The sequence below is a fragment of the Diadema antillarum genome, unplaced genomic scaffold (assembly GCF_040938485.1).
Source record: "Diadema antillarum isolate AM-2024a unplaced genomic scaffold, OU_Dant_1.0 seq00001795_RagTag, whole genome shotgun sequence".
Classification (NCBI taxonomy): Eukaryota; Metazoa; Echinodermata; class Echinoidea; order Diadematoida; family Diadematidae; genus Diadema; species Diadema antillarum.
The window spans coordinates 865,278-880,069 of NW_027272473.1; the positions used below are offsets into that span (position 1 = coordinate 865,278).

A 14,792-nucleotide genomic window follows, 5' to 3' on the forward strand; every position below is an offset into this window, starting at 1 on the left:
AAGCTCCTTGCTCTTTCCATCTCCCAAGCCAGGGAACTGCATCTCGAAAGACGGCCTATGTCTAAAGCGCACGGGTTCAAGGCTACGGCGATCGATGCATGATAGATGTTTCTACCGCCATTCTCCACATCATCAGCTTCGGACGATCCAGATATTCGACTTTATCATGGCTGTTTCATTGTGGGGTGTTGTGTGTGTGGCAAGACAGCGACATGCCATGAGATATTCTGTAGTCGTAAAATTTCTATAGGAAATATCAATTGACCAGAGCACTAGTAGGTCTGTGCATTTGAGTGCGAATGTCGACTAACCATAAAAAAAATAAGAAGACGGGGGATGGGAGGGGGAGGGGGAGGAGAGATATGGAGAGAAGAGAAGGAGAGAGAGGGAGAGATCGCGTGCGATTGTATTATGTAGCTGGCTATTGAGCTAATTATATGTCGGGTCTTTGACCGCTGTCGCAGTGCCGAACAATTCAGCGTACAAAATATCGTCCTCTGACGCCTGACGCTTCGCGCTTCAAGATCGCCTGCCCTGCGGCGAAATTTGCTGCTGGTCACCAAAGAATAGATAGGCCTGCCTACTAATTATGTCCGTGGATGCCCGAGAAGAAATCTTCGCGCCCTGCTGCCTTCCGCTGTTCCCTTCGTCCAGGCGGCTCCGCATAGTCGATAATGCCACGGAATATAAATGTTCCCGCGGGCAAATTTAATACGCCAATATTGACACGATAGAGGTGACTTCACATCATATCGGTTAACCGAGAATGTTGGAAAGGGGATTGGCGAAGGTTTCATGTGGGGAAAGAAAGCGGCCGAACCCCCTTCATGTACTTCTTTCCAACAAAATCAAAACTACAACAATAACAAGAACAAGAGCCCCTTCCCCCTTCCCTGGCGCCATTCTATTCATTATTGACCATTGTTGTTTATAATACGATTTGTCACCAATTAATAATTGTGCAGGTTTGTATCCATGGGCGCCTTGCAGCTGCCATAGTTCCCGAGACAAGAAGAATAGAAGTAAAGCGGGAAAATAATATACCGAGTAAATGGCGACGGAACAATTAATGCTCACAAGCGGCTCAATCTCTAACAGTTTCTCGAGATCCCACGGCTCAAATGGAAATATGTCGTTAAATTAGTAAGGGTTGTGTGGATCTCAACTGGTTAGACAGTAAGAAATGTCAGGAAGAGAAAAGACGCTTTTCACGCCATTCTTTCGTCCCCATACCCCCTCCCATCATCCCTCCCACCCTGCCCCTCCGGTCCGCAGTCCCATGAATAACTAATAGTAATCTGTGAACTCAGATGTGACTAAGGAGAGGTCAGCAAGCGGACATTTTACCAAGGACGAGACAGTGTCAGATGGTTATGGAAACGACAGGCAAAGCGGGGCCGAAATGGGGAGGCCCGGGTGGGGCGAGTCGGAAGGGGTGAGGATTAATGCCTAGAAATTGGCCATTGTATATAATGGCAGAAGTCACGACACTGTGCGTGTCTCTATGACCGCCTCTCCGGCCTTGAACATGACGTTATCGGATCACCTTATGGCGTCGTGGCTATGTTACAAAGAGGATGAGCTAAGAAGGGATGCAAGAAGACAAGGAACCTAAACCAAGACTATGCCGAGGGAGTTGATAACGACCGATCGCATTAACCACGGTGAAGGTGTGCTCACTGGAAGCAATCGGTGCATGAGGCTTCAGGGGTTGGGATAATGGGATGAACAGCAGATGACGTGATTATTAACACAAACAAACGACCGCAGAAACAGAAGGAATGATAGAGTGAAGCCACTTCGTGAAAGTGTGCAATGCCACTGAGACTTTCATGAATTATACACTTTGTTTAATTTCCGTAGTCAACGCCTTCTCCATTACAATTTCCATTGTATAAATTGACGATTGATGTTTGCCTCAGAGGTTATTATTTCATCTTATAGCAACCAATCCGTCATCATCGTTAGTTTTATATCATATCATCATCAAAGACAATCTCTCTACTGCCATTAGCTGGCATTACCAACAACAACAACAACAACATCATCATCATCATCATCATCATCATCATCATCATCATCACCATCGCCACCGCCATAATATCGTCTTCATCAGCAGCGCCGCCACCCTTTGGGTCACGTGCCGCTGTGCCGGCGTAGGTGGCTGAGGTAGTAGGTTTGGGGACCAGAAGAACACCACTAGTAGACCCTTACAAATCTCACATTTGTAGACTTTCGAAACAACGAATGACAGAAATGCTAATAAAAAATGTCATTACCTTCTTTTTCTTCTTCTCCTCCTTCTTCTTCTTATTATTATTGCTATCATTATTGTTATTATTATTATTATTATTATTATTATTATTATTATTATTATTACTATTACTATCATCATCATCACCATCATTATTGTCATTATTATTACTATTGTTATTATTATTATCATCATCATCATCATCATCATCATCATCATCATCATTACCGTCATCATCAACATCATCATTACAGTAGATATACGTCGGCATCTGGAAGGCAAGCGTCATTTTTTGAAGTGCAATGCGTAGAACAGCAGGCAGTCAGTGAATTTCCTTTGCATGACTTCAGACTGTCAAATGATTATGGCCTTTTTCAATGGCTATGAAGTAGAAACCTTTAAAAGAGTTCCATAGCTTTTAATTTGGAGGGATAGACTTAAATGTTGATTATGACTGACAATGCTTTATCGGCGTTATCCTCCTAAAGCAAACGCATTTCAAGCGGAAAATTTTCGCATGTTAAAGTGTATTGGGGCACTGTGACAGTATGATGAAGTAAGCCTCATTTGTAATATTACGAAGCAAAGGCCCATTTAAAGCCGCATCGTTATATGTCCCGGGTATATCTTCCTTTCCAATCAATCTCCGCCTCTCTCTCTCTCTCTCTCTCTCTCTCTCTCTCTCTCTCTCTCTCTCTCTTCATATGCTAATGATGCATCGCCAGTACATTGCTATCATGTGCTGGATGTTTAAGTGCTCTGTAGCAGTGCTCTTAAGTGTACGATATCGCCCCTCATGTCCGAGTCGTTAGTCTATCGTTTACACCAGACAAGCATGACACCTTGAGGTCAGTGAAAGGTCGACACCGCGTTTGGAGAGGAGGAGGAGGAGAGGGAGGAGGGAGGAGGAGGAGGAGGAGGAGGAGGAGAAAGGTGACGAAACGATGACAAAGAGGGAAAAGATGAGGAGGAGGAATGATAAGGAAAGGACAAACCAGAAGAAGAAGAAGAAGAAGAAGAAGAAGAAGAAGAAGAAGAAGAAGAAGAAGAAGAAAAGGAGAAAAAGGAAAAGAAAAGACCAGAGAACATTGATGATCACAACGATGATGATGAAGAAAAAAATGAAGGTAGAAGGACGAAAATACAGAAAATGAAAGATAGAAAGAAAAACAGAAAAGGGGAAGCTGATGATGGTGACGATGATGATGATCATTAAAGGGATGGTACAGTATTGGTGGAAATGAAAATTGGGCTTTTAAGTTTTTGCAGGATACCAAGAAAACACTTATGAAATAGTACAGGGCATACCATTTTAAGAGAAAGTCAAAGTTTATTTGATGAAAATCGGGTTTGGAATGACTGAAACATCCAAAAACACTGTAAAACAAAGCGATCGTAATAAAATGTGGGTCCCACACTTTATTAGAATCGCTCTGTTTTGGGTATCTCAGCCACTTCAAAACCAATTTTCATCAAATAAACGTTGAATGCCTCATGGAATTACATGCTCTTTCACATTTCATAAGAGGTTTATCATTATCTCACCCCCCAAAAAATGTTAGAAACCTGAAATTAGGTCTCAACCAAAACTATACGATTCATAGGGATGGTATACTTTTGGTTGAGATGGGGATTCAGATTTTAAGCTTTTTGCGAGATAATCAGAAACCTTTTGTGGAATATGAAAGAGCACACAATATTCTAAGAGGAATTCAAAGTTTATTTGAAGAAAATCAATTTTGAAATGGCCGAGTTATTAAAGAAAACCAAGGTGGTTCTATTTAAAGGTGGTGGTTCTATTTAAAGGTGGGTTCCACCGTTTATTAGGACCTCTTTGCTTTTGAATATCTGACCCATTCCAAAACCAATTATCATCAAATAAACTTTGAATTTCTGTAAGAATTGTATTTCATATTTAGTAAGATGTTTCTGATTATCTCACAAAAAAAGTTGGAGACCAAAAGATCCATCTCAACCAAAACGGTACCATCCCTTTAAGGAGAAGATGACCTTGCAGACAAAGAAGATCACAGAGACAATCACGATGATGAAGGAAGAAGACAACAAGGAGAAATGATGATGTCGATGATGGCAACGATGATGATGACGACAAAGAGAATGCTGAAAAGAAAGAAGATGAAGTCTCTAAAGGAAAGATGTGGGAGGAAGAAAAGGAGATGGAGTAACAGAGAAAGGCTGTAGAGAGAGGAGGTGGAAGGTTCCTCCGTGATTTTATCGACGGTGATAAACGTCAACGTCGGCTTTGTGTTTAGAGTAAGTATATTGGCTGACCGGCGTGACTTGCGCGTCGAGATAATTGTTCCCAACCACTCTGGCCCGGTCAGTTTTGCTGGAGACATTATACAGCGCTCCCATGATCAAGATATTGCCACCTATCTCCGAACGCATTAGCCAAGACCTTTCAGAGTTTGACACTAAATCTTCGTCTTCCCTCAAGATCGTTGACAACGTAAATGGTCTAAGTGTAACGGCGAGGACAGAGAAGAATGAAGAGTATACGAAGGAAAAAAGGGGAGGGTGTGAATCTCTCACTCTATGTATAAATAGTCTTGCTGTTTTTGCTGTATCGCGTCGTTTCATAAGAGTTGTGTTAACATTTGTAGTAGTAATAGTAGTAGTAGTAGTAGTAGTATAGCAGTAGTAGTAGCAGCAGTAGACCTAGAAGTACATGTAGTGGTAGTAGTAGCAGCAGCAGCAGCAGCAGGCCTAGAAGTAGTAGTAGAAGTAGTAGTCTTAGTAATAGTTGCAGTAGTAGTTGGTAGAAATTTGGCATTTTATTGATGTTGCTGCCGTTTTTGAAGAAACTGCTACGATGTATTGTTTCTCTTGCCATCGTTTTGTCGCGTACTGAAACACTTGGTAGTCGATCTGGTGACCAAAGCGGGTTTACATCTTAGGTGGTGACGGCTGACCGACCGAAAAGTGCCGGGTGTCAACGGAGACACTCGGCGGTGGGCACACCACCTGGTTTCGCACCCTCTCCGAAACTCCTTTTCTCGGACCGACGACGGCGTCTATTTTAGTGACCCATCACTTTTAGTTAATGATATTACATGCAGCTTTCCCCATCCCGGAGATTCGAACAAGGAAATGAAATAGTAAATATATGTTCTCATGAAGGGAAAAGAAGAGGGGGGAAAAGATAGGAAGGAGGGAAGTGGAAAGGGAAGCCAATGATTGAACAGATGTTGAGCCGCCATGATGTGAATGATGAAGGACGTTGCTCAAACGCGGCATGCTGTTATGACGTTATTGCTATGAGTTCCTCAATTCAGGTCATTCAACTCATTCTCTGTTTGATGGCCCAAATGAATACACATTATCATGTTACCCCCCAAAAAGACAATGATAAATAATTGCGCACACATTATAAATGAAACAGTAGAGCCGAAGTGGGAACAGGGGGAAATGAAAGAAGGAAAGAACCAGAGAACAGAGATGCCTGTCTTGTTTCTTTTTTTTTTTCGATATCCTTGTTGTTTTGTTTCTGCTTCTACTATAAGTTTACGTGATTAGATTTTGAAAGCTTTGTGCTAGAACGGAGACAACAAGCTAACTACTAAGCCAGACGGTCAGCCGCTAAATCTAGACCCCCGGATGGCTGGCGGCACGATCGCCCAAGTGTCGGCGAGTTCGCGATGGCCGCCGAGGGGGATGTAAGTGGCCCGTACAAATCGCAACGATAGCTATATAACGGCGGGCTGACCAAACACTTCAAAAATTGATGTCCCTCTGACCGCTGACAATGGAGAGACGCCTGGCCAAACCTTGATCATGTTCTCGCATACAAAGTGCGCCTCAACCATTACTCATTTCCCGGGTCAACAAAGATATGATTATTACACGACCTCTGCCTGTATTTATGCTGTTCTGGTTCACAGTTGTCCATACACAGAAACGCACACGCTCAGACAGCTACACACATACATGCACACAACACGCAGAAGCACTTGACAAGCTCAATGCATGAACGCCCGCAGGTATACGTGCGTGCATACATACATACATTTACATAAAAACATACGTACATATGTACATATATACATACATAAGTACACCCTATCATACATATACACATCCACCATGCATGCATGCATGACGCATACAAAGTATGTACAATAACGCGACCATGCATGCTTTAAATCAATAATATTGGTGACAGTGTAGCCCAACGAAGTCATATTTATGTGCACGTTATGAGACACGGGCACGACAACGCTGTACGACTTGAGGCGTACCGTGTATGCAGGAGGTGAGACAAGTCACCTCCCTGCGTGTATGCAGCATTATCAGATTGAACTCATATGGTACTAACTTGCCAGACGAAGACGCTTGCGATGAGCCGGGAGCTCAACCTCTAGTTCCCGCAGAACTTCGGGCGTGGGATCCATGGACGCGATGTCCCGTAGCGTGTGGAAGTTCCCACTCATAAAGTTGCTGAAGTAGTAATCGAGTCCGATTTCCCGTAACCATAGAAACACCTCGCATTCCTCTGACAGCTGATGCGTGTGAGCTGTCACAAATAGGAAAGAAAACGCCGAAAAAAAATTGTCAAGATAAAGAGTGATGAACAACAATTTAGTTATGAAGAACATGACGCAGTTCATGTCAAACCGTAAAATACAAACCAACACACGCGACATTTATATGGCGCTTTTTCATCACCAGCTGCAAACGCTCTTCCAACACATCGTACATTCATGTACGAGCGTAGCCTAGGTTCAGTATCAAATACTAGTAACGTAATGCGTAGAAATCCCAAGCCTTTTTACTTAAGGCAAATCTGCTTGAAACTGTTTGAAGCATGTTTTGCATGACCCTAAAATTATGTGGAAATGGATTCTTGAGTTCTGAGAGGCAAAATCTGGAAATGAACGAAAACCAAATGAATTGTGTGCTTGGGAATTACTAGTAGTTGTGATGAGGAGCGAGTTTAATACGAAGAATGTCGACGAGACAGGTCAGATAAGTTTCTTGGTGCTTTGGTGTGAATGTAATTGAATGTTAGTAATCATAATCGACTTCTTAAAAAAAGCAATCATCAATAAGAAGCCAGACCAATTCATATTGTGATGTAATGCCAGTAATGTTCGCGCAATAAATCATTAATGGTTGTGGCTTGAGTGTTTAGCTGTATTCCGCCTCGTAGCTCAAAAGAAGGCACTATAGTATTACTCATTAGCAAGCTCCCATGAGACCGACAATTTAAAGTGTCCTTCGAACGGCCAGGCAATGAAGATGCAGTCCCTTGTCTACTGTATGTAAGGGCAAATCCACTGCTACCATCGGTCTCGAAACAGGGACCTGCACGATTGAGAGTCCGCGGTCTAAACCACTGTGCCACAGCGGCTCGATATCAACCCATCACTTTAACCCATCGAGGACGAGCTGCTTTTGCTACAACATACATTTCCCATAGACACCTGCCCTAGTTAACTCGGGACTAGTCCTCAACGGGTTAATATGCGTAGGTTTTAGAAAAGAAAAATGAAGATGAGAAACGGATAATTGAAAGAGATATATGCAGCAACCGAGTTTTTAAAAAGAAGATATACACACTAAACAAAAGCATAAAGACAAACAAACACAAAATTCATAGGGCATATCTCATGTACAGTTTTTGCCGTCGGTGTGACTTCTTTTGCTTGTATCCATTTTGATTCCACTGACTCATGGACTAATTTATCGATGACATGATCATTAACCCTCTTTGTGTCACGTATTTACAGTCCATAGGTATGTGTGTGTGAAATTTGGGCACATTGGACTCATTGGTATAGCAAGGGTTAAGGAATTGTCCATGGCTCGTGACTGGTGTTTGGTAACCGATCCTTTAGGGTTAACGTTCCACAAAAGAAAACAGGATGAACGCCATTGCTGGAGTGCTCAAGCTTTCGATTGATTCACATTCACCCACGCTGATGTTGTGCCTTTCCCTTCTTCACTTAAAGTATCTTCTCTTTTCGCTTCTCATTTATATACATTTTAAAGATAGCCTATTGATGAGAATCTTACATTCCCATCCATTAGTCATATAATACGCCTGTACAAGTAACTACAATGAATTATCTCGGATATTTAAGAGAAAAAGAGTATTCTTGCAGAACACAATTTCTGAGGCTCGTCACCACAGCCGCAGTGTAGATATGGCTATAGCTCTTCATCGTCAGCCAGCTATACTCATCATACAGTGTACATCGGAGGGTGAGTGCGTACACGCTTGCTGTGTTGCGATTGTCAGATTTCATTTTCAGAGGGAAATGATCGGCTATAATATTAGCACAAGGAAGGAAATATGTCTCTGGCAAGGCTTCCTGGCTGAAGTATAGTCAGAGTGATGTAAATTTGACATGATGGCCTTCTCGATCTTCCCAATCAATCTTAATATTCACATCGGCCGAGCAGCCGCTCGGTCGAATTACTCCAGACCGTCGGCTACAGCATAATAGTTCTTTGATGCATGTACATCATTCACAAACAATTATTATATAAACATACAAGAGTTACGATTTGTAACTATACGCGGCAACACGGACAGTTACAGTGCAATCTTAGACATTCCTTGGCCCGATGAGATGTACCAGTCGAGTGTGTGTGGAACCGGGACAGTTTTGAAGGAAATGCAGATTGTCTCAGCGGTAGACCACATTGTTAAGCATTCACCCTGACCATCACTCTTCAATTCCCCTAAACAGCAACAGCAGCAACAAAAGCTGCAGCATAAGCCACCACTTCTACCACAGCAACAACAACAACAACAAAAGCAACAACAAAAACATCATGGAAAGTGTTCCATTGCATTACATTTCACAGGTGTTGAAAAAAAACATACAGTGATGACAGGGCAATATTCTAATTCAATCACTGCTTACCAAAAAGAAAAATCCACTTTCTTAAGCGGTGAAAAGTGTAAAATAATAAAAGTAGCCCCAATCATGCCATGTGACATTATTCCACAAGCAGTCACATACCTATATATTCATATCTATGCCGATAGTTATGTGTACATCCCAGAAGCAATTTCAATCGACAACCCAGAGCATATTTAAGGTAATATCTGTTCATCAATAAATTTCTTAATGAGGATGATGATGAAAATGATGATGATGATGAAGATGATGATGATGATGATGATGACAGTGGCAGATCTAGGCAAGGGTGCAAAGGGCGTGCGCCCCCTTTATTTTTTTGTTAAAACAAAAGAAATAAAAAGAAACAAATTGGGGTGGGGTGCGTGCGCCCCCCCCTTTAATTTTGTAAAGGTGCCCCCTCTTTACGGAATTCTTGGATCCCCCCCTGGATGATGATGATGATGATGATGACGACGACGACGACGACGACGACGAAGAAGAAGAAGAAGAAGAAGAAGAAGAAGATGATGATGATAAATAATAAAGATGATCGATGGTGATGACAGGTGTATGAGAGTATGCAGTGATGTCCTTATAAAACACTTATTCCTCATTACAATATTCATCGAAGCTCCTCCTGGAAGCTAGGTTTGGAATATGAGCGACCTTCATCTCTAGGTCTTGGAATATCCATTACCAGGAGGAGGAGAAGGAAGAAAAGGATAATGGTTAGATTAGATGCTGATTATAGTCACAGAGAGGAAGTTATCTTAGACAAGATTATTTTAGATGTGTTGTGATGTGATGTGATGTGATGTGATGTGATGTGATGTGATGTGATGTGATGTGATGTGGTGTGGTGTGGTGTGGTGTGGTGTGGTGTGGTGTGGTGTGGTGTGATGTGATGTGATGTGATGTGGTGTGATGTGATGTGATGTGATGTGATGTGATGTGATGTGATGTGATGTGATGTGATGTGATGTGATGTGATGTGATGTGATGTGATGTGATGTGATGTGATGTGATGTGATGTGATGTGATGTGATGTGATGTGATGTGATGTGATGTGATGTGATGTGATGTGATGTGATGTGATGTGATGTGATGTGATGTGATGTGATGTGATGTGATGGGATGGGATGTGATGTGATGTGATGTGATGTGATGTGATGTGATGTGATGTGATGTGATGTGATGTGATGTGATGTGATGTGATGTGATGTGATATATGTATATACTATATGATCTGATATATGATATGATATGACATGATATGATGATTATGATATAATAAGATATAATGTACAGTTTGTTATAATTATGAAAGGATAAGATGTGAGTTGATATATAACGATACGATATCTCACGTATACAATATCATACGATTATCTTTTCAGATATGTTACATACCTTCTCATTCCTAGCACGATTTATTCTTAAAGAGTTAACGAATATGATACCCTGTAGACTTTCATGTGTTACGAGTGTATTTTCACGTAACTGACCTACACACAGCACTGGTAGTTTGTTACACGCCTTTAAGTCACAGGGGTGACATATTGCCAGGCCAACGGATGCCCAACAGGACACCCTACTTACGTGACGCGCATCTACAGCCATACATTACTGCTCCTCTCTCGCAATTGCCGGTCTGAACTCGGATGAACAAGCGGTTATTGGCCTATGCAATCAATTCACTTGCTTAATGAAGCGACAGCATTGGCAATTAGATGAAGAAAAAAATGGATGGAAAAGATGAAGAGATGGTGACAGGGGAGAAAGAGAGAGGAGGAGAGAAAAAGAGAGAAAAACAAACATGAAGAGAGTCGGGCGTGAGCACAATAGAACGAGATGTGGTTGACGTAATGCGGGAAGATGAGGAGTCGCGGACAAGAAAGATGCTGTATTTATGGAGACCGAGTGGGAGAGAAAATACGTAGAGAGGGAGGAAAATATCTGAAATAAAGGAGGACCTGCTGTGGAGTGTAATCGTTCTGTAGGTGTCAACGATAAGGACCTTTGAAAAGCAACAAAGGAGCTTCGCAGTGCTCGAACTTGTAGGAATCGAGCGCGGAGCGCGAGATATTCCAGCTGAGGAGGAAAAGGATTTTAAAAAATGATAATAATCTACGGCTTCCACGATTCGCTCTTATTATGCCACTGCATTATCACGAGTTTGTTGTTGTGTACATCTACTCCTTCACCGTATTTTGTTAGAATCTCGAAGAATAGCGCAAACCGACCTTCGGCGATATGTGGACGCCAAATCAGTCGGGGGTATACCCTGTTGATAATACTGTCCGATATAATCGCTATATAGCGCGAATGCGGTTTTTCTTTCCAAGCGCTCTATACTCATTCTATTATCTCTGCCTACAGCCGATGTCTTGGCGAGATGTTGGGGGTTACTATAGGCCTTCTCCCCTGTGAATCTTTTTCCCCATCTTCCCTCTTCGTTCTCGCCTTCCTGTTTTGTCGTCGATCACTGGGTTCGTTATTTCTGCAGTCCGGGCGATATCCACATGGTCTGATGAATTTATGTCGTCAGGCATGCGAAAATGCAACAGAAGTTCTGAAAGAAACACGCTTGAAAATTTTGAAAGGAAAGTTTATCCTGGTCTTTATATTCTTGCTTCCCTGCCTTATAAACTTTTCAAAGTTACAGAGCGCAGAGTGACATGCGTTAGTACCTCATAACAAGCCCCAATATACTAAATAATTTCAGCGATTATTTTAACGAGATGTTATATGCAATAGCCCCGGCAGACCTTGACGACTATTCTATTATAGAAGGAAGAACAAAATACTGCTCTTCCGTCCACTAGTCCCTGCGGATATGTTTGTCCGAGCGATAAATTCAGAGCTTACTGTCCAGGGAACACTGCCCTGTTAATTGCTCAGGGAGAAATAGTCCTGAAGTACATCTCCATATGCAATTTCTCCTGAGGGTAACAGTCGGGATCCGGATCGTTGTTGCTGTTGTTGCTGTTTTGCCAAACTAGTATAATTCACATGGCGATTTTTGTTTTTCATTTCGACATATCATACACCATACCTGCAAAAAGCCGTCTTTCCCGAGGGCAACGGAAGGTCAATGGGACACTTTTTATGCAGTGCACCATCACTAGACGGAAGTTGACGGAATTCCATGTCTTTTTACTTATCAAAATGCCAATGACGCAATGTGTTGTCAGATTAATAAATGGGTAATGTGGATACAATGACAAATGATTTTATACATCGATGTTTTCAGTAACGGCTTTACCCCTGTCAACGAAATTATGATTACTCTTTAATTTTCTACTTGCGCTCATGTTCATGGAGAAGAATAATATTTCTGTCGTACGTTTTCATTAACGCTTTGCAAGTATATCGCAATCATTCCAAGGAAAATGACGTTGACATCCGAAAACTGATATCGATTGTATTTTACGAGCTAAAGGTTTAAACTTGCCCCCGCAATGCGGCTATTTTCAAACTGTAACTCTGCACTGGATAGGCCCCTACGTGTTTAGACGTTCATTGCTAAAGGATACTTTAAACGCGGTATGAACAGGAGATGGCTTACTATACAAGGTGTACTTATTGCAAATCTGCTGTTGACATTGTCCACCCCCTAAGCATCTGTACGAGCCCAAAATGTTTTCCATATCTTTATCATATAGCTTGCATGTAATTAGTCATTATGTCTTTGTGCTAGTGTGTGTTAAAAATTGATAAGAATTATGGTAAACCGCATGAGGAACAATGCTTTGTTATATGCGCCATAAAAGCACAACTGTTATCATTATTAGCTTGTGATTATTGTTGAAAAGTCTATTCACACATGAGTGGTTCTTGTACTAGACCGCACTGTCTCTTGCCGCTGACAACAATAAGCACACATATTATAGCACAATCGAGGAACAAGACAGTGCAAGCAGCATATTTGATTTAATTTACTTTCCATTTCCAGCAAAACAACATACACAACGTGATTGTCTGAATACAAAGTAGTTCAAATATTTACATCAGCACGTGAATCGTTACATGATAAGGTAATAAACAATTTCATGTTCATTTCATGTTGTTTGTCGTCAACGAGCGACTGAGGGAATTGGAAGGAAGAGGAGAAGACCTGCAACCGACCAGTCGGTTCCAATCGAACGCCATTTTCCTCATATCGATGCTCAAAAACATTTTTTTTTTCGCTCTCCCTCTCTAGTGCATTTTCCGTTTGTGAAGCATTGGATGCGAGGAGCGTCCGTAACTAAAAACGATGGCAACATTTTGTTGAGCATCTCGCGAAAATGAAAGAGGGCGGTATAACGTTTTTAGCTCGGCTCGCTGCCAATTTCACTCGCCAGCGCGAACGCCAGCTGCAGACAGCAGACAAATGATGCATACATATGCGAAGCCCCCATATGAGTGAATCCCCAGAACACCGATGACGGTGAAATGTTTGCAAAAAAAAAAAAAAAGTATCTCTGGCAAGATCCATGTCGGTGCCAAAATGAATATACAGGTGACCCTCGTTGAGCATTCAAAACATTCGTCACCCACCATGCTCGCCAAAAAACACTCACACGCGCAGTTGTTGAATGGACGCCCCTATTGGCAAAATCTTGTGTTTCGAAATAGGCCATCTACTCTTCGTGTTCTTTGGCAAAGGGACGTTGCCTGCCTTGCTACACCAGCAATTGAGCACCTTGTCTGAGGCTGCCCTAACTGTTATGCCCTTAACTGTCATGCCGACTCACAGAACATAAATCTTTCAACTTGTCAATGAGAAAAGAAAATAGTCGCAAAATTCTTTTTATCTTCAGAATTTGAATGAAAGTGCGAAATGTTTTACGATTGAGTGGACCTCACATCGCTTCTAAAAGGGGTGACTTTAAAATGAAATCTCAGTGAACTCCATGAACATTAATCTCTGTATAATGGGGTTTACAATATCATTGTATAACAAAATGGTATATTCAGTGAAAAGCACGTTAAAAAAAAACATATCCTAATACGCCTTCAGCGGCGACACCAGTGACGTAATTCCCTTGTTCGAAGTTATTTGTATGACTTTGAAAAGATTATGCAGCATACTGCGAACAGTAACAGAAGAAAGAAAAAAATAACAGCAATGAACCAAATGGACTTGTTGGTGACGAGGGAACGGACAGCTCAGATCCAAGCGAGATCCCAGCAAGTCGTATCCACGTCCGTCGATTCAAAGGAAACCGTGAAACAGTGATCAAGTTTGAGGTCCGTTACGTTGACAAAAAGACTCATTCATTTCTTCAAGCTATATAGCAAGCAGTTAATCATTCTCCTACCAGAATCTTGTTCCTAGGTTTTCGGGGATCTTAGCGTCTTAAAGCGGACGGGTTAAGGGATTACAGGGAGAATCGAAACTGTACTGATTAGAGGAAGAATTCAAGACAATGGAGTAACAATCAAGATCTGAATTATACAACAAATAATGCCCCTATGACACAACTCGTGATATCGGGAATAAAATAAGAAATTGTGGGACTCGTTATTGATCGTAGATACAAACCAGCAACATTAATGCTATCCCATGTTATAATCTGTTTAAGCCCAACTCTCTACGATGCCCTCTACAATCATATTAGTTTGTTTAACAAAACCACACCTTTCTCCTGAGTCAACCTAATCTACGTAATGCTAATCTA

The 14,792-nt window shown here is 41.7% G+C and overlaps 1 protein-coding gene across 1 annotated transcript in view; it reads right to left on the reverse strand.

The window, feature by feature from the left end:
- LOC139712365 (uncharacterized) overlaps nt 1-14,792 on the reverse strand; it is a 101,936-nt gene that overhangs the window by 54,743 nt on the left and 32,401 nt on the right. The window contains exon 2 of the mRNA XM_071624195.1: nt 6,591-6,788. Within this exon, the coding sequence (XP_071480296.1) occupies nt 6,591-6,788 (198 nt within the window). The remainder of the gene's footprint in view (nt 1-6,590; nt 6,789-14,792) is intronic.